This window comes from Melospiza melodia, chromosome 11, assembly GCF_035770615.1.
Source record: "Melospiza melodia melodia isolate bMelMel2 chromosome 11, bMelMel2.pri, whole genome shotgun sequence".
NCBI classification, from domain to species: Eukaryota; Metazoa; Chordata; class Aves; order Passeriformes; family Passerellidae; genus Melospiza; species Melospiza melodia.
The window spans coordinates 15398439-15423032 of NC_086204.1; the positions used below are offsets into that span (position 1 = coordinate 15398439).

Below are 24594 nucleotides of genomic sequence, written 5' to 3' on the forward strand. Positions count from 1 at the left end.
AATGATACCATTCCAGCAATGGCAGAGTTTGAAGATCCATGAATATATTGAATAAATATATTTGAACTAGCACTAACTCATCAGCCTGCTACCTGAAAGACTAGGCCACCATTTTTGGGCATGCTTTAGCTGGCATTTTTGAATTTAGAAGCAATTTATTGTCTTCTCTGAAAATTCAGTTATTTGTAGAAGGTTTTGTTCACTTAGGTTACTTAGTTAGGTTGCCTGTGGCAGAACCTCATCAGAGCTGGCCGTGTTACCTTCACTTTTCATCCAGGAACTTGACAAATTGAAGTTCTCTACTGGGAGAGAGTTTTGAGTAGGAGGCTCAATGAGATCAGTAGTCTTCAAAGTGGAGTGTGGGAATAAAATATTGAATACAATTTTTAAAATTACAAAATAAAATAATAAATAAACAGGGTTAAAAATAAAACAGAAATTAAAAATATTATAATGTAATGTAAAAAATAGACTACTACAGTGGAATATTTATAATGTGTATATAATTTATAAATTAATAAATATATATGTCTTGGGGGTCTATGCTTAAAATATTTAAATTATGGGGTACATGGCAAAAAGGGTTTGGAGACTACTAAACTAGATTGTCTGAAGAGGGCCCCCCTTCCACCCAGCATTTCTGTAATACATGCTGTGTTTTGGTAATAATTCCATAAAACAATGTTTTGTTTGTCCCATATTTATTTCCCATACCTGTATATAATCAACAAGAATGTAAAAACTACACATTCTGGTTTCTATCAGAAAATTTTTCAACACCAATAATATCTTGTATCAATCAGAAAATCTTTCACACTGGAGCCAGTTTGCCATAATTTCTTCCTGAGAAGAACTAGAACTATGTGGCAAACATGTTTACACCCTTAGCTAAATGTTATGTTAACATAAAATACATTAAACACATCTGGACCTTAAAATACATGCAAGTAGATAAGATTTACTGATGAAGTTAAAGAGTTCATGGAAGTTGTTTTTGTGATTACAAGTAATGTTACACACCCCCTCCCTTAGACAGTACCACTTCTAGAGAGATCCTTTTGTCACAGCCCAGATTTTGTACAGGTGTGTCACAGTACAGTGATTCTTTGTAATACCAGATAGAAGCAACAGATGAAACTGTAATCGAATGAACAACTCCATTCGACTGCTCAGCAGAACAGAATACATTATAAACAAGCAGTGAAAAGAAATAAACCTTGTGATGCTTCAGGTATTAGTGAACAAGCTTTTAATACAAAGCATTTTAGAGAAGATCTTTAAAGTGGTCTTAATATTTAAGATCCTAACTAGTACAAAACTATGCTGGGTTTAGCAGTTTGAAGTTAAGTTCTATATAAACTACTGCTTTCAGTCAAGATATTCTTCGAAAGATGCCATAATATCTCTCTGCAGATTCACATCAATTATCCAAGCTGTCTGCAAGAAAGCAAACAAGTGTGTTTTCAGAGCAGTCAAACATTAATGGACACTATGCAGGTCAAATACTTAAAGATTTAAGAGAAAACTATAAGGCATCTTCTCAAAAATGAATGTCTTTTCTGTTATGACAAGTTTGAGAGTGTGTGTTGCTGAAGCGCTCAGAAAAGAGCTGAAGGATGAAAGCTTCAGTTGAACTTACCTGAATCCAGCATGGTCTCACACTGGTACTTACATTCCATTCTACAACACTATGAATTTTTAAAAAATGTTCAATCTTAAAAAAGTCACAATTAGAAAACACTAATTACTGTCACCAGTAAAACCAGTTAGTTTTAAAAAGGCTTAGGTGTGCTATTTCACACCAGAACTGTAGGACTAGCATGTTTGTGACATGTAACACTTTAAGGAGGATGTACAGCTTGCAACACTCAAGGTTGGAAATTATTTAGAGGGCAGGGACTCCTCTTCTGAGTTTTTTTTTACCACATAATTATTCTAAACTTATGGGAGTACTAGGACCAAGCAGATAGTTTTCATATCATGCCACTTGAAGATGTACTTTGAGTTTCCTATTGCATTTTCTGCACTAACTCTTCAGGTAGTAACTCTTCAATCATTCAGATCATTTGAAATAAGAACCTGATGTAATATTTGTTTATTCTATAGTAAAGTTGAAAAATAAAATAGTTTAGCAAGAATCAGAAACTTACTGCTTCCTTCCTCCTGCGTTCTTGTTCCATTTTTCTAGCCAAGTTGCGGTCCTGATCAAGAACACGTTGTTGAGCTTCGGGCAGTTTACTCTTAGGCATTTCTTTTTCAAGCTCGCAGTCTGGCACTGCCATGGCATCCAATCTTGTGCTTTCAGGGCCCCTTTAAAGACAGGAGAGGAAATCAGTATAGGATAAAAGTTCTTTTTTTTTTTTTTTTTTTCCCATAACAACCTGATAGAATTCTACAAATAATTTAAATCAGTGCCTAGCACTTAAAGGGTCTCTTTCACATTGTTTCAAAATGATTTCCCTTCACAAGAGTTATGTACACACATTTGTTGGGCTGTAGTAGGTTCATGCTTCCTGTGTCCCCATTTCTAATCTGCATGCACGTGGGATTTATAGATACACTTGCTTTGAAATTCTTTATTTTCTGTTACTTTCTTGGGCTGTGATGGTTTTTTTTCTACCTTCTTCCTAATTCAGTTAGTTATTTGAGGTAGATTTCACTAATTTCTGAATGAGGAGTATACTCTTAAGTCTTTCAAATGCTCTGATTATTAAAATAAAACAATCCAACCAATTGACTTATTCTAATACAACCAGCAATGGGCAAGTTCAGGAGAATTTAGGAACCAGCTCAGATTTATCTTTCACAGGGTGAAAGAGGCAAGGGGAAAAAAGCAGACTACTGAAGAGGGGAATATTACAAACAGTTTCCAAAAGGTGGCAAACAAACTCCAGGATATTACTGCAATGCAGTAATTAGCAGGCAGTCATTTATCCCACTCAGCATGGCCACAGACCTCAGGGCTCTGCCTGAAACAGGAGCTGCAAACAGCCAGGGGAGCAGGGGCTTATGGAAGGTGCTTTTCTACAGCAATGCAAAGAATTCTGCTGCATGAAGTGGTGCACACTGGAACCCCTGTATAGCTATGTTAACAACATGCTCTCAAAGACTGGACTTTCCTGTGTCCCCCTAGGAGAGCACTAAGATGAGGACATTCCTGGCTACAGGTGTAGGAAAATAGGACAAATGTGAACTCTGGTCATGAGTGCTCCAGGGGACCAAAACCTCTCACCTTAGTACCCAAACAAAAACCAAATTCCCTTCCATCCAAAAAACCCCCCAAAAAACAAACAAAAACAACAACAAAAAAATCCAGAAGCAAACTAACAGCAACAACAAAGGAGGAAGTTCCTGGGAAGTTTCTCTGATTGCTGAAATAGTACTGATTTGAAGAGAAAAGGCTGCTCTGTGCATTTGGGATGTGCAGTTTTGCTTAGCATGGTACAGCTCCCCAGTTTCATCTGACATGTGGCAATTACCTAACCCAAACCCCTTGTCCCTGAATAATTAAGCCCTCCAGTATCATACAGGCAAAAACCAGAATAATACTTACACAGAAGTAGTTACAAATCTTTTGTTTTCTTGTGGAAGATTTTGCAGCTCCCTCTCAGCATGCCCAAGAGACCTTTTTGCCTCCTGCACTTGCCCACTCCTCTTTAGTACTGCATCCCTGAACTGATTGAAGCTCTCAGCAGATGCTTTTATTGGAGCTGGAAGCTTCATTGTTTTACACAGGCTTACCCAGGAATCTACAGTCTTCAATTCTGTATCCTGAAGTTATCAGAAAAAGGAAAAAAAAATACTCTTCAACTACTTTACCTGCCTAGTTCTTACATTTGCACAATGTTGTTTGACTAGGCCTGCTGGAAATATCTACACCAAAATATTTTTCCTTTGGCAGGATATTAGTGCATATGCAGCAATCTGAGCAGATTTTAATGTGCTTTCTCGTCAACTTTGAGAGTCTTTGGCAATATACCAACAAACATTAGCCTTTGTAGCTATTCTGACTATTTAAGTCTACTTCTCCACTATTTCATTTCAGAAAACATGAATTCACAAGGCTGAGTTCACACAAGGTCCATTGACAAGGTTTTAATACAGAAGTCCATCTAATTTCTATACACAGTCCTTACACAACAATAGTTTTATATTAGGCTTGTGGGTTTTGTTTGTTCCCCTGTGGCATTTTCTTCACAGCATAAATCAGAATAAAACAAGCATTCTTAAGAAATCCTCCTTCTAGTAGAAGCATGTGCTTATGAAGGAAATACATATTTTTGGAATTCAATTCAACATGTTAGTTAATAATTTTCTGAAACCTAAGTGCCTAAAGAAAAATCCTAGATAGAAACATTGTAGCTCCACAGATGATATAGAAAACTTTTTAGGTCCAGAGGTTGACATGATCTAGTATTAGTAATTTTGAATTAATGTTTTCAGTTAGATGATTACAAGAGAAGAATTTAGTAGATAAGAAAATCCCTCTGTCCTTCCAATCAAGGTAACTTACTGTATGCCAGGAGACATTTTGCTCAACTGTCACAAATACCTTTAGTCATTAAAAGTGCTTTGTCTTATTTCAGAACAGGTTTTCCAATAGTACCAAGACTATATTCCACACTACTCTTATTTTTTTACTGGATCAGTTAGGGAAAGCACACTAATAACTTGGATAGCAGAACTAGATCAAGGAACACTAGTTCCTTGTTTAAATATTAAAACTAGATGAAACAAACCATATTTTAATAAGGCAACATGGGCATATTGAATATATATTTGTGTGCATGTATCTTATGTGCTTTACCTTCTGCAATGAAGAGAGACATTTGTTTGGTTTTAACACTAAAAATGAGATAAATCTATACAGATTATACCAATAACAAAGACCTATTGTACACTAAATATTCTATTTGTAGAAGAACCAATTTTTAGAGGTGGTCTAGGTCAGGGAGTTATTCAAGCTAGTAACTACATTCAGCCTCTTCTCAAACAGAACTTGAGCATCACTCACCTTTCTTGGAAGGAGTTCAGACATTGGCTGTGGTATGTTTTTATCATTAGATTTATCATTGGGTGTACAATGACCTGATGGAAAAATGAAAAGAGACTTTTTTGACCACGTTGATTTTATAGACTATTCTTTCTCAAATTTAAATGATAAATCTTTAGTCTTTCCAGGAATTGACTTAAAAAGCTTACAGTGCAGTTTATTATTTGGTTCAAAATGACAGAAGTTCTTCCAAACATTTCCTAAGCTTAAATTGACCTGGACCACTTCTCTCCACTTTTGGGCAGGAAAAAGTATAGGTAGCTCAACTATAGATGAGAAATTAACTCCTGGTTAATTCTAGGAGAGGTCCCAGCAGAATGCTTTAAAGGTTTGGTCAGGAAGGCTCAACACAACACTTTGCCACTTAGTCACTTCCTCTCCTTCCCACCCAGCCCTCTTTTCTTTTGATTCCAGCTTTAGGGTTACCTGATGGATCATGCAAACTCATTTCACCTATAGCTCTCAGCCCCATTTACTTTTATTTAAAAGCAGATAGGTCAGCCATCAAGGGCTCGTCCTCACATTTCCAGCAGCCTACCCATATACAAATACTTCATCCTGTTACTTCTTTATTATTTGAGGGGAAAAAAACCCCAAACACTATTTTCAAACCAGAGATCAACAACACATTTTATCTCATTCAGCAGCAATCCTCTAGTGTAGCTTGAGATGTTTCATTATTTAAGTAAATGCTTAATAAAAAAACTTCGGGTAACACTTTTTAAAATTATGCAAATAAATGCTGGATTCAAAGTATCAAACCCTCAGCCAGTTTGTCATTAAAGGGGTTTTCAGAAAAACCTCAGAGCCACAAAACTTTGTTAGCAGAAATCTTAGCTGAGGCCATGTACCAATTCCAGCTGCTGCAAGTCTAAGCAAAAGGGGACAGTAGATGTATGGCTTGGTGTCTTAAGACCCTAAAATTAATAGAAATGCATGGAGAATCAAATCCCCATTTTTAGAATTGCTTTAATACACTGCAACTGCTTAGCATTATTCTTTGCCAAAAATAAGAACTCATCAGTGAACAGGCTCTGCTTTTTAATTTCATCAAGTTTTCAGAAGTTTCTTCCCTTCTTCTTTAGGTGTTCTAGAGGGCAAAGAGTAAAGGAGAAACCAAAACAATTGTGTCTGGCAATAGTGTACACACAGAGCATGGATGTTCAGTCAATTCTTTAGCTGGAAATATGAAGTATAGAATGCAGCTTTCAGAGGGCCAGTGTTCTTGTAATAATTGCAACTTTATTCCATAGTGAAAGCCTCTTTGACAGTGATTTGCTGTCAGATCCTTGTCACTAAGAGCCAAAGATAATAACTCAAAATACACACAAAGTGCTCTGGGAAAAGAGGTCCGTGAAACTTCAGCAGAAGACATTTCAGAAGCCAGTGAAGTTCAACAGATTGAATCATCAATTCTCAGACTTCATGGTTTACTGGTTTATGTATCCCTAGTGCCACATTCTTAAATCAAAAAGTATTTTTCTTTATATATTTTAATACAGAACAAAAACCAAACATCAGTTTAATTTCACTTTTTTTTTTGTTTTGTTTTTAAGCAGCAAATAAAAAAAGGAAGAGCAAGGGAAAACTGCATATCCAACCATTATCCTGCAAAGTGAATAATATATAAGGTATTCAAGCTTGATATTTCTTTAAACTAGTTTCTTGGGCATTTTTAACTTTGCAACACTGATAATAGCTACAGTTTTTATTATGACATTACATACTTTGTTCTCGACTTATAGATATTAAATCAGCAGTTCTCATGCTGGTCTTGTTTTGCGGTTTATTTGATTTGTCTAGATGTCTTGTTTGCTCAGCTTGTTTACTCCAGTCAGCACTGTCAACTTGGAAAATGGTGTTGGACACCTAGAAGAGAAGCTAGACTTCAAAATACATCCTTTATATTACTTGTGTTTAGCATATGAGGATTCTTATTATACAGCATCAGGATTAAAGGTTTAGAAGCTTAGAGCAGTAAATTCTTGCAGCTCTAGCTTCTGTAAACACCAAGGAAGAAATAGATTTCACTCATGGTAAACAAAGAAAGTTCATAAATCAAGACTTCAGATTTAGAATATGCACAGCTCAGCAATCCCAAGTGATGGAGTGGGTAGAGCATGAGAAACTGATACAAGATCTTAACCCTTAACATGGTACAGCAGAATAAAGTTGTCTTAAAGGCAATTGCTGCACTCTAGCTTGTGGCTCAGGGCAAAGGGTGACTGTGATCTTGGGTATTTTTACTCTGTGCAAGATTACTCTGTGTAGTAATCCCCTGAACTAAGAACAGTGCTCCACAAAACTCAGTCAATTTGCATTACCTGCTACCTTGGACAGTGGACACCAAAAGGAAGGTGTGAGCTGCTTTTCATCCTTACTTGCAGGACACATTCCTGGGCTCATAGATTCAAGAGGCAGTTTCTATCCATTGCCAAAAATAAAGCTATTACAGCCTTATTAAAGCAACTAAATTTCCAACCATGTTCAGAAGGATATTAATCATCATAGGATGGCAGTGATCATGCTGCAGTAACATCAATAACTTCCTTTGCTCCACAGAGGCCCTTCTAACCAGAATACTCTCCAAGAACATATTAAGACAGAACTCAACAGTCATTAAATATTTTACAACCTCATCTAGACCCTGAAAGCCCCAGTTTCCACAGCTTAAGGAAAAGGCATGAAAGGCATCACACTTCCCCAGTAGAGCCTCAGTATTGCTGAGTTTGTGAAATTGATATTTCTACAAAACCAAGACACATATTATAATCTCCCTATTTTGTAAAGATTCTGGTTTACAGGGTGGACTTTTAACCTGTAAGTGTGCAAGGGTTACTTAAGTTTAAGCTATAGTCCTGAAAAGAAATAAAATAAGCTTTATAGTACACTATGTGATCAGCCAAACTTTCCTTTACAGCCAATAGGCAATGAAGTAATAGCCTGTTAAAGGATAAGAATCACTTTTTTACTGGGGTTTCAGAAAACTTTTGTTGTAAACCTTAAATGGCCTTCATTGCATCAAATGCAAGCCTGAAGTACTGTATTACATCTTACTTCAAGGGTAAGAACATGCTTTACAGATGCTGTTTGAAATTAATTAATTGGAGAGAAGCAGGTATTCACCTCTGGAAAAATATTTCTGGAGTGGGTGACAGAAGACTCATTTGTCTTTGGAGTGCTCTGAGGAGTTTGCTGGTCTGGAGCATCACACAGAGCAGGTACAGCTGAGATTTTACCTGAGAAAGAAGTAGGGTATGATTTTTTCCCCTGTCATGTAAAATGCAGTCCTACATCTCAAAATTAGGTCACTGTTTAGATCTGTGGAGTAACTCTGTATTGAGATATGTATTCTAGCCACGTGATTTAAGAGAGTTATTTTTAATTAGTTTTTAATTGATTTCTCAGTTAATCAGCTACCAGTTCATGCTGTCTTCTACCAAAAATCTTAGTAGTGTCTGACATTATTAGGCTTTTTTAAATAAGGGAGGGAAAATAGCTCCTTGGATCAAGTTCCTAAGCAACTTCATGTATCTGATGTGTCTAGACAACAACACTCCATTCAGAGGACCTGTGGGACCAAGCCTTCCATTCAGCAAGTAAGCATTCAGACATGAACTTGGGTAGAGGGCAGGGGTTGAAGCCTCTAATCCTGCCTCAAGGTGTTCAACACTTCTGTAACTCCAAGTTCATTAAGATATCCTTTTCCATCTCATAGGAAGGAAGCATGAACACTTCCTGTTTTTAATACTACTTTGCCCCACCACAAGTGTCCCACTAAGCTGAAACCCGTAGCCAACCCTTAATGTTCCCATGCTTCAATTTCCATCGTGCTCTTTGGTAATCCATACTCTGCAAGAACTTTTTCAGTTATCCACTTGCTAACCTCCAAAATTCCAAGATAAGCTTGTTTGGTAATACAGGCATCCTGACAACCCTTCTTTCCTCAGCAGTCAAATACAGGCATAAAGGTATTACCTGAGAGAGTCTGAGTGTTTTGTTCTGATGGATTAAGTGATCTACACTGAAGCATTTGCAGTGCATTGGGAGGTTGCTGCTGCAGTTCAGATGATCCATGAATTTGCAAGCTGCTAGTGAGAGAGGAGGGCTGTGCTTGCAGACCAGCATTGCAGGGTGTCCTCTGTAAACAAAGTGGTATTCTCTATAAAGAGACTGCAGTCGTTAATACAGCCAATTTTTTTAAATAGTTATCTGATCCTCTTTTCCCACCACTCCTTATTTCCACTGTTTATCAGATTCAGTACCCCCTGTATTGTGATACTGATCCATCATTTTCTAAGCATTTAGATGACAAAAAGCCATGAGGTAAAGTGCACTCACTGCCTTGGTCTGACAGATACAGAAAATCCCTGAGAACAAAATGTAATGTGAGCATTTCAAGTATGATGTTTGTTGCTACTCAGGAGGTCAGTAAGGGGCTGTTACAACTGACCAAGCTAAAGCTCATTTCCTGGATCCTGTTTTCTCCAGTTCATTGCTGTCATTCTGTCACTGCAGAGGCTGAAGCTCTTAAGCAAAAAGAGAGTGTTGCATAATTCCTTCTCTGAATCTTTGCTTATGAAGATGCAGAAGGAGCAGCTGAATAATAAATTTGCAGCCTAGTTTCCTGTACTTTAAGGGAAAGTCAGTCTATTGCAAGAAGAATGAAGGTTTGGCTGTGATTTCGCTTTGAAAATCAAGGTCTCTTTCTCTGGTTGCTTCAAGGGAAATTCTTAAAGGCAGCTAACCTTGACAAGAAATAACACCCACTGTATAATACAGAAATAGAGCAATTCAATCTAAGAGGCATTAAGAATTATTTCTAGATAAAACTGCTGTTGGTTCCAATAATACCATAACAATAAACAGCATTAAAGTATCCTGAAAATAAGCGTACAATGTATTTCTTTTCAGGCATAGAAGTGAGGGTATTAATAGATTAAAAAACATTACACTGTTTGTTAGGTCAATTCTATACTCAGAGATCCATTTGGAGACTATTTGCCCTTTTTGGGGGTGGGTGGGATACAAGGAGCATTCTGCCCTTCTTCATCAAACACAATCACCACAATGATAATAAAAGATAAAAGCCTCCCAGTATCTCTGTTCCTATACAGATGCATAAGGTATTTTTAAAAACAGCTCATGGGACATCTTCACATCAATCAGTCCTACAGAACAAATAGCATTCAAGCCATATTCATTATTTCCTGATGAAACTGCATAATTTCTATTACCATTGTATGTTAAAAAATAACTTTAACAAGGTTATTTGTATAATAACTTTGTTATTTGTTTAGGGCAAAATCATTATATCCATTCCAGGCAGATTTACCTTAGATTTTTCCATAGAAGCTGGACATTTGTGCCTGGTTCCAGTCTGTTTTGAACAGGTTTCTGTAACTGTAAATACAGTGAGGTGGGCAGAAAAAGGGGGATAGAAAAAAAAAGGAATCAGTCATTCACATGTTTCATTATTCACACACAGAAGGTGTGAGTTGCAGTTGTACCTAGAGTCAACCTCACAGTGAAAGGAACATTCTTATCTTGAATACTTTGACTTGAGCTTGATGTGTTTAGAGAATTTCTCCCAGATATAACAAGAGACCACAGATTTCTGCAGGACCAAGGTCTCCATTGCCATTGATTCACTGTGTTTGCTCCCCCCCACACTGCAGAGGGTTGAGCATTCATCTCACCCTGTACCTCATATGGAGATCTACACTGCAGAGCTCCAGTTTGGCAGATATATTCTGTCCTAGAAAACTAAAGAGTTCTGTGTACAGAGAAACATCGTTCAGTGTTCTGATGCTGAACAAACGTAAAACATTTTAAGCACCAGGGTGGATTTTGCCTCCACAGTTAATGCTGTAGGCACTTCTGTTGCTCAGGTCACCCTTCATGTGCAGACCAGAAGATGAAAATAAAGTGAATCACACTTTCAAAAAGGGATCAAAGCTACATGAGCAAGCTATAGCTCTATTGTCAAGTGTCCAGGTTATATACAAAGAACTTTGGCTAGCTTATTTTGGTCCCTATAGATTTTCACTGGTAAGTTGAATGGATGTACTGGGGGTTTGGTTGTCTTGTGTTCCCTGGGATCACAGTATTAAAGGCATTCATTTCATTTCATAGCATTGGAATTAAGCTTTCAAAATGGAGGGAACCAAACCAAAGATTACTAAAATCCTTGGTAAGCATGGGGAACAGTAGATGCTAAGAGAAGATATTTTGCCTACACAAACACAAAAATAAACTTTCTAACCTGATTCAGAGTCACTGCTATCTGAGGAGCTAGAGTCACTGCTAGAGCTGCTGCCAGAATCTGAGGAGGTGCTGCTGCTGTCACTCAGTCTGCTTGGCCCAGTACTTGACTCAGCATTGTTTTCAACTGCAGGAGAAAAACAAAGAATTCAGAACAACCTGCAATAGAGCATTCTTCCTATACAAGACAGTGAATCAACCTTGCTAGGTCTATTCTGCCATGCCAGAGTTCATTTTATTTTGCTTCCTTGTCTACTGTCCATTTAGCAGTGGACTTGAAAACAAAGACTTCCCTCTAGAGACCATAGGAGTGGGATTTACCAGCAGCAAGCTACTTGAATGAGTGAAATACCCAAGGAGAAGCTGTAATCACAGTTTGCAATTCTGAAGCAAATTAAAACAGTAGACTTAAGACACAATTCAAGCAATTTTCCCCCATAAGCTTTCCTGTGGTCAAGAGCCTGTTTGTGTGCACGTTGCTGCTGCCAGACTTGCCTGCAGAGTTCTTTATCTACAGCCAGCTCTTCCTTCCCTAGCCATATGCACTCCCAAAATTGCCATCTTTTGCCACCTCCCCACCATCTGACTATTCTGCATCTGCAGGGTTGATTTAACTCAGCTTACAATGATTTTGGAATCAAACCTTTTTCAAAGTTTTTTCTCTGTGGAAGCTTCAAAAATGAGAAGTTACATGGATACCTGTTTCCCTGGACACAAGTCCAGATTTAGCTCTTGTAAACAAGCCAGATATCAGTTGTAAAGATTTCCTAGGCAGCTTCTTCGCTGTCCTCACAACATATAGTTAATAATTGATTTCAGCTCCTTAAGATTTTCTTTGTAGGATATTTTCAAGCCATTATGCATACCAGACAGGAAGACTTGACTGAGCTAATGCTGGATACACATGTCCCTGTGTCTTCCAGAGCTGCTTCTATCATGTCAGCTGATTTTACATAGGAGCTAAATAGATATCCAGTGGAGGGCAATAACAGCACTCACTATTTTAACGAGGAACAGCTTGAGTTATAATAGCAGCATCAGCTGCACTGATCCATTCTCAGCCCCTGATGAGAACCACCAGTAAGTGTACAGCTCAAGTAAGCACTGAATTTCTGACTTTGATCTTGAAATGCATTATTGCCTGAAAAACTGAATTTTTCTCCTAGGACACTTTCTTAAGTCTAAGATAACACCTGTCACTGATATACCAGTTTTGTTAGCATGACAAAACTGGTATATGACACTGCCATATAACAAGTATTACTAGAATTGGTTATTCTTGTCTCTCTAAACCACAGAAAGTTAATTGCAAACAAATAGATTGTGTGACCCTCTACATCCCCCCATGTTTTCATATATTAGCATAGGGGAATTTTTCAGTGCCCCTTAATTTCTGAAACTGTTATCATCTTTACTTGTAATAAAGTATTAGGTGCAGGAATAAGGAAACTGTTTTAGACAGGATAAAGAACTGACCAAATTTGCTGCTGTGACTCCAGCTCACTCAACATAGAAAGAATCTTGAGACTATCAGTGGGAAGCTTAAGACCCCACCTATTGTGAGGAGACAATCTCCAGATACCTAAAACAACTTAAGCCCAAGGGAAGAATTCCACTTTAAGCTATTTCCATTGCAAATGAATAAAAGTAAGAGCCACATTACTCCTGAAGCTCTCTCTCTTTGGGTTTAGTTGACCATTGACATCCAGTAGTCTCTTCTCTAACTCTTGTTTCCTCTCAAAATTAAGTTCTTCTTTTGACTTTGATGGGTTTTTAGCTGCAGGTGAAACAGAAGTTAACATGAAAGAAAACCAGAAAACAAATCTAATGGGTTTTTAAAAAATCATTTATGCTACATACCCTGCATTCTTTGTTTCTTCCTCAAACAGGTTGCTACATATCTCTCTAGTTCTCTGAGTGTTGAAGCATTTAAAGTTTCAAAGTCTATTTCTATCTCATCAGGGTTAGAGTTCCTCAGTGCAGGTTCTCTTGACTGTATTATATGGACTACTTTCCCAAGCTTATCTCCAGGGAGTTTATTTATGTCCAAACTCAACTGCCGTTTTTCATCATAATTCATAGGTTTGGCACCATCCTCATCTTCTGACTTATGTGCCAACAAGACCTGCTGCATGGTGTTCTTTGATTGACTGCAGGAAAAAAGTGTACTGCAGTAACAGCAGTTTAAAATAATCTGACACCCACACAAGTTCCCCACACTTACATGTTTAAAGAGAGCTTTCTCTTAGATTTCTTCATGTATTTCAGATTTTTCTTCTTTTGAATCAAGCTTTTCATTTCAGCTTTTTCCTTGTTCTTTCTTTTCTCACTTTTAGCCTTCCCTTTTTTCTTTCCTGGTCTAGATAAGCATGCTTTGGTCAAAACCCACAACTGCTGGTGAAGAGCTTTAAGCTATCAAAACCAAAAAGAAAACAAGAAAACCCACAGAATGTTGATAACCTTGGGCAATGTAGGAGGAACAATAAACTGGTCCTGAATATCACAGGAAGTTAGTGGCAGCTGAATGGATATTAATAGGATGTCTGCTTTCCAAGTGAGATTTATTTCCCAAACATTTTACTATATTGTATCTCAGTCACAGATTATGCATCTAGAGGATACAGGACTGTTTATTTTATGCAAACATTTCTAACAGCATGTGCTTTTAGCATTCTGTCAGGAAAACACAAACACAACCCCCCACCTCCCCCAAAAACAGGAAAAAAAAAATCACTGCAGGGGTTTCCAACAGCCTCTCTAATTTCAGGGATTTGGGATGCACATAAATGCCTTATTAGGTTACATTTCTACAGCATTGCTGAATTAAGCAAGTGGGACTGGGCTCATGCATCTCATTTTGCAATATAAAGTGGCTAGTTGAGAAATGCTAAGAATTTGAGAAAAGAGCTTAACACAACTTGGTTTAAACCTCAGGAATTAGAAGATGGTCAGATGATGAGATTAGAAATCTCTGAAATACCTCACTACTGTAAAGGCTGGCTTGTATGCTTAGGTTCATCCTTCTGCCTACTTCCATAAATTGATGATGCAAATCTGTCAAAGACTGAAAACTCCCTCATTTCACTAACGGAACAAATGCTAATTTTCCCCAGAGTTAATAGATGCAGCAGCAACAGGTTAAAAACTATGTTCAAGCAGAAGTAACACCCATCCCACTCCTAATATGAAGCATGGCTTTGCTTCACTGGTTAGCATGAGATACCTTTTCTCTCTCATACTGAGCTCTCTGAAGAAGAAATTAACAACTTGCTTTTGTATGGCTCAAAAGAGACTGAGGGAAGGAACAATGCTTTTTGACCATGTGAAAGACATGACCCTGTTGGAAGAATATGCCACTAAGCTACATGTGGAGTGCCTGGAGGCTCTCATACCACAGGAACACGCTTTTATTTTTTAAGAAGTTTGAGATTCCTCTGAAGAAGTGGTAGGCAAGAGTAGTAGAACTGTTGCTCACTTGGTATTTGTTGAGGCACTACTCACTTAACATCTGGCAGTGCTTCCAAATGGGACTAAAGTTCTTTATTAAAAATACAAGTTAATAGAACCTTTGGAAAACTGATTTTTGTTGCTAAGTCTTGGAACAGACCATTGAAAGTGGCATTACTAGAGAGATATTAAGTCACACACAATAAGTAATAATGCTTACTTGCTCCTGAAGATTTTTGAGGTTCACTTTTCTCTCCTCTTCAGAATCTTCAGATGATTTTTCTTCTGAAGAGTTTTCATTACTGCTTTCACTGGAATAAGCTTCTGTCATTTCTCTCACAGGCTGTGGCAGATCATCACTCGCAACAGCTTCATCAGGAATTTTAGCAAAGTGCATTTCAAAAACATCCTGAAGAGTTAGGTTTGGGAACAGCAAATTTTTCAGATTTTTGAAAGTGTTATGCAGCTACTATTTGCAGAACTACACAGCAACACAGTAGTTCAGTAATATTAGTAGATTCTACATCAGGGCATGAGATGAACTATTCCATTTCAAGTCTGACTTAAAAGGTAACTCACCTGAAGTTTTCTTGCCATAGCAACTATTTCATGGTCTGAAGAATTACGTTTGTAACAGTTCATGAACATTAATCTAACATCTGTAGCAAATTCTTGTATATCATTATATTCCAAGTTATCCATTTTCTTCTAGAGGAAAAGAAAATTAAAGGCACACTTAGTATACAGTATCTCCATGAACTAGCAGAAAGGAGGAACAAGAATTTTAACATATATATTCAGGTTCAGCTTGTATTAAGACAGTAAATATTATAAAATATTTCCATAACAGGAAATACCTGCATCTCATTTCAACATTGTCTCTTTAACAAAGTAAGAGATTTTTTTTCCTCTTTTAAGCAGATTTAATTGTAATTGCTGAAAGACTTTGTAGAACTAGTTTCAGCACTTGTCAAGACAATGTTTGGGTGGTTTTATTTGGTTATGAACTCAGCATCTGTTTTTGATTCTATGCATAGTATTTACATGAAGCTTATTCCATAATAGCTGGAATCAAACAAATGGACTAGAAACTGGGAAATAACCTTTGTATTGTGCAAGTGAGCTTTCAAGATAATTCTGTAAGCTATTAAAATTGAACATTCCCCAAAAAGTGTTGCTTCACTGGGCTAAATATTTTACCCCATACAAATACACTCAGCATCCACAGAGAGCTCTCCACATATCTCCATCTAGAATGGTTGCTTCCCACTAAAAAGGTGAAACGTGTTACATAAACATCCAGTATAGAAGTTCTCAGGCACTTAAAGAACATTGAGATTGAGGGAAAAGGAGGACTTGACAAAATTTCATTTTGTTTTATAGGCCATTAGTAACAGCACTGTGTGTACAGACATATTTAACATGTGGCATGCTTGGAAGGGCTTCATGGAGATCAGAAATCCCTCACTACTTATATTAGCTTTTTCAGCAATTAGGTAGATTAGCCACTATGTGTCACAATGAGACTCAGAAGACTTTTAGTGACTTTGGCTAAGTTTGAGAAACAGAAATGCATCTGGTTTCTAGGCCTGTTGTGTCTTTCACAGAAAAAGCAGCTTTCATGGCACCTTTTCAGCTAACACATTTAAAACCTTGTAATCACACAAATACCCTATTTTCCCCAGAAACATACTTACTTTAATGGCACACAGGTCTGTAGGACTTTTGGCAACGGCTTGGTTCACCCCAGTGGAGAAAGATGCTGCATCTACAGGTTTTATGAAAGGCCATGCGTATGCTGCATGTTTCTTTGAAAACATTTCTTTAAGTATTGCATTACAATGTTTTAGTTGTCCTGACAAGTGAATCTTTTTAACAATTCCAGGTGGCTGTTGAGAATCTGAAAAGGATCTCTTCAGAAATTTATTTGTTACCATACATTCATTTTCACCTCTACATGCTTTAACAGCTTTTCTTTCACTAAGCATTGCAGAAGATTGACCACTTGCTGTGACTATTGAAGTAGTAGGAGTTGTAGTGTCAGCCTTCCTTTTCACACCTTTTTTTGCCTAAGAAAAGAAAAAAATATTCAAGTGTCCAGAACAGGAAGAGAATGGTCAGTTTTAGAAAATTCTTTTGTGTGGATAGCCCCAAAAAAGTGTCAGAACTTGTACAGCTATTGAAGTCAGAGCAGAATTCAGCAAATCCCCAAGCTTAGACTAAAAACCAACAACGTATTACAAGACTAGCACACTAAGCTCCATTTTAAATGCAAAGGAAAGAAGCAGATGTACTGCAGGTCAGGCTGTGGTCAGATTTTAGCCATTTGTGAAGATTCCAGGAAACTGGCAGGTTATGAAATTACCTGCAAGTTGACAGTCACAGGAAGGGGGTAGACTACTGCAATTTAATTTAGGCCTGGTTGAGGGCCTTATCTAAATGGTTGATCTCTTTTTTTTTCTCTAAGTTGTGCAGTATTTGGTTTGGAAGCCATATAATGCATGCTTTATCATCAGTGTTCAGACTCCATGTGAGTGAAGTGTAAATATACACTATAGGGGAGACTGGCAAAAGTGCCTATTCCTCATTGGAAGAGCACAACCAGAACTAAGTCAATACAGGAATCTTTTCAGATGTTCACGTACAGCTCAGATTGAAGTAACAAGAATTTGCTTTGTGAGCTACAAACATCACCTCTCAGGCTAGTTACACAGTGTTTAAGCAAACATGTTAATTTTTGAAGAAACAAGTATTTGATTTACATAGAAAAGCATGAGAAATTATTAAATAGAACTTAGATCTTTATTTTAGTAGTTTAAAACCAATTATCCTCAAGGTGAAGCCCGCAGAAGTATATATAGTAATACACAGAAGTATATATAGTAATACACTTCAAGAAGGATCATCTTATTTTTTTTTCTTTGAGAACAACATTTTAAGATTACATTTATAAGAAATGATGTGCCAAGCAATCACCCCAATTTCCATTTAACTTCTAGAATTAGTACTGGCCCAGGTATTTAGCAGAGACATTGAAGATCTAATAGAGATCTCTTACTGTTGTATCATAACAGAAGTTTCATAAACATACAGCAATAAGCACGGCTCCTATGCTTTTGCCATAAGTGCCTGAAGGAAAAATTTCAGTATCTTTCTTTCTGAAAGTTATTTGAGGAAACTTACTTTTGCTATAGGGACTGCAGCTGGCATTAAAGCAGTCAGCTGGGCTGCAGACAAAGGAGCCAGTGTAACTTGCTGTTGCTCTTGAGTCATCACTGGAGGCTGTTCAGCTTTCAAGCTGCTTTCAGCTTGCTTCTCATTTGTGCTTTGTTCATTTGAAATCCCAGGGTTGGCCTGCCATGTTTCTGGTTATTTTAATACAGGAAATTTTAGAAGTTAAGTCTTAAATGTTGCAGTTAATTTCTTTCATGGTCAAATTGACCAGCTGTCCACATAACCACTAGCCTATACAGGAATGTCATAAATAAATGCAAACCAGAATGTTTGTTACTTACACAACATTGGTATCCTCCTCTGCTCACACCTTTAGTGTCTCAGCTACAATATCATGCCAAGTCACACCTTACTTGGCTTCAAGACAGTGTGGGTTAACTTCAGACCAAAGATTAAAGAGGCATCATACTACCTTCTGTATATAGTAAAAATGTTCTTGCCAGGGAAAGTATCAAGTTGTTGTCTACAAACACAAAGACCAAGTAGCAAAGAGTGCAGACTGCATCATGTAGGTTCATGTTTCCTAAGCATAGGTAATAGCTGCATATATTGCTTAGCAGTACTACAGATCTCCACTGCTGAGATCTGACAACAATTTAGACCAATGTTTTTCTGTATTTGGTTTGGCTGATTAGATTATTCATGTCTTTGTCAGCTGTTACTCTGTTTACTTCCCACAGATGTTCACACCTATTAGTTTATATAACACAATGCTGAGCAGCATGACAGTCTCTGAATTGGAAGTCAGGTCCTTTTCTAAAAAAAGGAACTTTTTAAATTAAAAAAAATCTAAAGCCTTATAGCAGTATTGTTATTTGTCTGATTGTTCTGGAAAGAGTAGAGAACACCCAAACTGTTCCAGGGTTGAGCTGTGACAAATAAGATACTTTGTTTCCAGTTCTGCTTGCTTAATATATCATAAATTCAGCATATAATACAGGCCTTACCTTCTGTTTTCTTCCCTTTTCTCTTTCCTTTCTTGAGACTCACGGGTCGTTCTTCTGGTGGCATATGGGCTATTTTCTGCATAAACACTTTTTCTAGTTCTTCAGCCATAAACACAATGTCATCACCTGGCTGCAAAATACGGTCAAGACCATTCAGTAAAGAGGCTGCAGTAAAGGGAGCTATCTCATAAAACTACCAGGCTAGAGAGTCCTGCCCCAACAGATCAAAAAAAGCCACTAGTACCAGAGAGGTCTTTAAATCATTGCCATCCCTGCTCCTGCAACTCACTTTACAGCAAATTCACCATTGAAATAATCTTTCTCTTACTGTCCATTGAAAAATTCTCCTTTACTTCTGCATGCTTCTTCAGCAAAAGCCCAAGGGGGCAGATCTGCAACTCCCTTATTAACCCTGTGTTATGAAGAAGCTGTTGAAGCTCAAAGATACCAAGACACAGCCAACAAATATCCAAGCACAGGGAGATGATTATACTTCATTAGGTTGAACTTGTTGAAGGAACAGAGCATGGCTCAGGGTTGCTAGCCTTGGATTTGTACAGCAGTGACATAGCGCTTGCTGTTCATGAGCTCTGCAGCTAAACCCCAGAGATTTTGGATATGGAGTTCTTGTGCAGAAAGAGCTATGCACTCAGTTGCTGGAACAGCAAGCAAGACTTCACTTACATCCTCAGTCAATCCCAGATTAAAAAACCTCCCCAACACTTCAGAGAAAATAGTTTGAAAACAACAATAAAATGTCAACTAACTTACTGCATATTCTAATAACCATGTGCTTGTTTTAGACTTGTTTGTATCATTCAGTAGAACCAGTTACTGGTAGGAGTTGGTGTTCCACCTACCTTGTTGTACATGTAGCAGTTCCAGAACATAGTTTTAAAGTCTTCAATACATTCTGCAGCTTTTGTGTAGTAATTGTGTTCCAGTCGCTTTTTTATGGTGCCTAAGTCCATAGGTTTTTTAATGATGGTGTAATAATCCTGGGGTATTGAAAGAATAAATCATCAAACATATCTTAATATTAGGACATGAATATTTTTACACATTTAGTTATGAAAGCTAATTTGCAAGAGAGAATTGCATTATATTAGTAGCAGTATTTTATTTAAAGGAAAACCTTCCCCTATAGTCATAGGTACCAAAAACGTAGGTGTTCAGGAATTCTTCACTTCATATTTTTTCCTTGTTCTTCCATGTAACATATATCATTTTAAGTCCCAAAGAGTATTGATTTCAAGAGGCTCCAGAGCTCTAGTGGTAGTACTTATTAAAAGTAAGGCACTTCTCATTTGTTGTCTTACACAAAGCAGCACTCCAGTTTACAGAACAGAGGAAAAAGAAGCCAAACTTCAACAAATTCTCAGTCACTAACAAAAAGAAGCTGCCAAGTTCTCACAATTGCTGTTGAAATACTTTATCCCTGGCAGCATTTCTCTAGAAAGAAAACACTTTTCTTGTAGACTTGGATTAGTGACAGCAGCTCAATAGCAAAAATAGTCTTCCATAACCTGTTGCATTAGAAAAAACCTTTTTAACATTGATATAATTTACATATTAATACTCCAGTTCCAAAATGGTTCTTACAGGCAGATTCAGCGCTGCTGCATCGACAGGCTGGTGAAACGGCCAGGAAAAGTTGTGTCTCCACATGGCTCTCATGACCACCCTCTGTAAGTACTGAAGTTGGTTTGTTTGACATCCACTGCTTTTGTTATTTATGTACTCTGGTGGAGGAGGGTTCATAATAATGGCACAGTGCTGGCTTTGAACAGACATCTTTAGGGAGTTTGTACATCCACTTGCTCAAATATCGTTACACATTTAACCTGAAGGGAACAAAACAGAAGCATTCAGCGAAGATATCTAGATTTAATGCTGCTTACCTGTTCGCTTCTGTTTGTAGAGCATCCATACTGTAACTACAGACATGCCTTTGTGTTCTGAGCAAGACATTGGTCTTAAAGCGCGTATTTGGGCATTCCTAGAGTCTAGGGACGCATACTAGCTTTCTCCTGAAAAAAATCTGATAGCCAGCTTTTCCTACCAGAAGGAAGTATTGCGTGAGGTGTGAAAAAGGTGATAATAAGATAGACAGCTATTGTAACCAGCACACTGCCAGAACAGTGGATATGGCCCACTCTTACAACAGCTGTAGCATCCCAGCAGATATTGCTGATTACACATCTTATCTTTTCTTTTGTTTATTTCAGCATTCAAAGCATACCTCTTCTGACTTCCTGAAGCCTATACCTTAGCTAATAAGAGTGAATACTATTTGCACCACCACATATCATTAACTAAGTGCTAATCCTTTCATCAAAATATCTATCTTGGAAGGGAAAGATCTGGACACATACAGGATCTGCCTCTCCTATAACTGGCCAGCATTTGAAGACAAGTTCCGAGGTAGTTTTAAGTGCCTCACAACTCAGCCAACTCCTTCATACATTATTTTCAACTATTAGGATATACTATCATTTTTGCCTGCTTTTTTCTGCCAAAAAACCCACACTAGACCATATCAAGTGCAAGCTGTTCACCTTCTCCATCCAAAGCTCTGAAGCTAGAAATGGAAGGCAGGAGCAAAAGAGTACAGTTTAAACTTAGCAAAAAAATCTTATAGCAACAAGCAGATAAATAACAACATTTAATACTTAAATTTGAACATAATATAACATCTAATCTCTTAAACATTTTGTAAATTAGTACAGTAGAGTCTAGAATAAAAGGCATCAAGAGTGCCAAGGAGACCAAGAGACTGAAGTTTTGTGTACATAACAGTGTCTTCGGCTTAGATGCTTAGCTTTTAAAACCTTAATTTATGCTGTGAAAACTACCTTCCCTGCTTACAAGAGAGCTAAGCCTGCACCTTCTAAAGACAGACAAGTCTGTGTTTTCACTCCCTCCTTTACCACCTCCCTCTCCATCTCCCCAGTCACAGAAGACTTCCCTATCTTAAAATAAAACTTATGTTTGCATACTGAAGCAAAAGCGTGATCAGATTCCAACCAGGTAAGTGTTTTGATATTTTTCAAACCACTCCTTCCCAGCCCCATATGCCCTTGAGCTGCTGAGTCAGGTCCCAAAGGCCAAGTAATCTTAAAAAGAGAAGCCTTGAGTGTTTCCTTAAGACCCAGTTTGAAGATTCTAGCTAACCTGATAGAAATGTGGTTTTAGTTTAAGAGTAAAAAGCAAATAGCTTACAATGAATTACATCACTAGAGAAGTCAAAGCTTTTGGCAAAATATCATATCTTGTGAGAATCAATCATTTTTCCTTTTTTCTTGGTAAGAAGAGATTATATGCTATTAGTCAGTGCTCTCTAAAAGCATGCATTAAAGACCCTGCTGAAAAGGCATCTATTTCCTCTTGTTTTAGCTCTGTTTTAGTATAAAACCTGTATACACCATATACTGTACAAGAACAGCAGCTTGGAGAAATGTTAATACACCACATACAGAACAAAGGCAGAGAGTGTACCAGGTTCTACACACTAAGAACATTTCATTCTTTGAAGCCTTTTTTACAGATTTTGTTTAGGTGACTGCCAATAATCACACTGAACATTCATTAATAATATTGGAATCTCCATTAGGTAATTATATTAAGGCTACACAGAACAGAGCACAGCCTTCTTAGGGCAAGTAGCACCAACTCTTCTTTCAAAAGGACAACTGATCCCATAAAGACACCTCTAAACCAGCATTTCTGTATGTTTAGGATCTCTCTTGGGATACATCAAACAAACCTTAGTTTATATAAATATTAGGTGTTGAGAAAACACTGACTTACAGCTATTACCATAACAAACACCAACCACTCTTGGGCAATTCAAACCTAAACTTACACCCTCAAAGCAGATCAATCATACCTTTTACCTTAATTTTAGGGAAAGCCACAACTCAACTCATCCCTCCCAAAAGATGAAGGAAGAAGAGAGCTTTAGAAGGCAGACAGAGTAGTCTTTATAACCTACTCACACCCTCATCTTATTCTCTGACAATAGCTCCATCAAACACCTGCAACCCCAACTAACCCTGCCCTATCAATGGTTCTCATTGGCAAGCCATCAACATAGAATAGGAACAGCTGCTAAGGGCTAAAGCACAGCAGCTGGTTACTGGTGCCAGGGCTGCTCTCTTGGTAGCCAGTAAGGCAGAGTAGAGGGACACAAGAACGGGAGTAGATACACTTAGATGAATTTTTGTTTGATCTTACCTTAACTTCTAAGTCTCAAATTTGACATCATGGGAATGTTTATGTTTTATCAATTATCCTGGGTCACACTGGGTTATGGTATAAGAAGATTGCATAAATAATATGTCTGGTTAGGAGTGGTACAGTACTCATATTTTCTTTCACTCCACCAATTAATTAGTTAAATTAAAACCCAAATCTATTTAGTAAATGCATAGAAGTATAAAAATGAGGACCAGGTTGTTTTATAATAAATTTAATTTGTTGTCATTAAAGCCACAACTACTTGGAATTTAGCCAGCTTATTTTGAATTTTGGTTATTGACTAAGCATTTGTTTCTCTCAGTGCGCCTAAAAAGATTCATCCCCAGCATGCTTTAGTACAAGGCAGGTCTACAAAATCAGATTTCTGTTTAATTTCTTGTACCATTCCCATTTTTCCCCAATTTGGGATTGAAACCTGCTTGGATTCTCACCATGAAATTAATTAATCTGCATTCTTTTTTTATTTCCCTTTTTTTTTTCTCACCAAGATGTCCTGGCGACTGTTGCTTTAAGACTACTGCATCACGCTCACAAACACATGAAGCACAAATAAAATTGAAACCTTGTGATCGAAAACTTTGATATATTTTAATTTGTAAGTGTGGAATTGTATTTCCCAAAAGTGTTCACTTTCAGCGTGTTAAAATTGGTGAGAGCATTTAAAGCACTGCTTCACCTAGTAAATGCTGTATGACAGGACCCCTAACTATGCAAACAACAAATACTTAAAGAACCACTGGAAACAGAGTAACAGGAACTGAAGCTCCCCACAAATAAAACATGATTACAGGAGTCAGCTTTGCATCACATTAAGACATAGAAATTGAGGTTAATTGCTACTGCTTTATGTCTAGGCCAAACATGGCTTTGGGTAGCACCCTGAATTTGGAATAACCTATCTTCAACAGAGTTGCCTTAGGTTTTCATCAGGGTAAATGATAGCAGAATAGCAAAATGCCATTTCCTTGTGCTGTTTAACTCACTGTATCATTTTCCTAGATATTTATAACTTTGTTCATCTGTGACTCCATGGCAGAGTACCCACGAAAGTTGTAAAGGCATGTACAGGAAATGACAGTGAAAAAAATTCATCCATTCCAGAAAGTTGCACTATTCCTGCTTGCTTTCTCACCCGTTAGATTGTTCTCACACCCAGAGGAATCTCACACTTCATTCACTCAGCCTTCAGCTAGTGTCCAACCAAGGGGCTATTGCAGAATGATGCCTGACTGAGGAAATATTACATCATCACCTGGCAACTATCTATTTCTCTCTCTGAAAATGAATTTCTAAACTCTTTCATTGCAATTGAGTCAATAATTTCTGACATTCAGTTGGTGAGATGCTCCCTGCACCCCTGCTGTGGCTCTGTGAATAAGCAGCCTCCTC

The 24594-nt window shown here is 37.6% G+C and overlaps 1 protein-coding gene across 1 annotated transcript; it reads right to left on the minus strand.

The window, feature by feature from the left end:
* Window positions 1–700: 700 nt before the first annotated feature.
* BRDT (bromodomain testis associated) lies at window positions 701–20739 on the minus strand. Its single transcript, XM_063165160.1, has 19 exons — window positions 20548–20739; window positions 19806–19943; window positions 18946–19075; window positions 17948–18129; window positions 16462–16833; window positions 15344–15472; window positions 14985–15173; window positions 13542–13729; window positions 13178–13467; window positions 12981–13094; window positions 11319–11444; window positions 10389–10456; window positions 9032–9194; window positions 8180–8292; window positions 6781–6922; window positions 5015–5088; window positions 3554–3771; window positions 2151–2310; window positions 701–1437 (listed from the first exon to the last, which is right to left on the minus strand). The coding sequence occupies exons 1-19, from the start codon at window positions 20737–20739 to the stop codon at window positions 1369–1371; spliced, it is 3057 nt and encodes a 1018-aa protein (XP_063021230.1). The 3' UTR covers window positions 701–1368.
* Window positions 20740–24594: the final 3855 nt, after the last annotated feature.

What these genes read in the sequence shown, in the direction of transcription:
- BRDT (XM_063165160.1), bottom strand. Translation starts at nt 20,739, where the DNA reads ATGTCTGTTCAAAGCCAGCACTGTGCCATTATTATGAACCCTCCTCCA. An exon ending in CTATGGCAAGAAAACTTCAG is followed by an intron (nt 15,174 to 15,343) that starts GTGAGTTACCTT and finishes CTAACTCTTCAG; the next exon opens with GATGTTTTTGAAATGCACTT. An exon ending in GAAGAAACAAAGAATGCAGG is followed by an intron (nt 13,095 to 13,177) that starts GTATGTAGCATA and finishes TTTCACCTGCAG; the next exon opens with CTAAAAACCCATCAAAGTCA.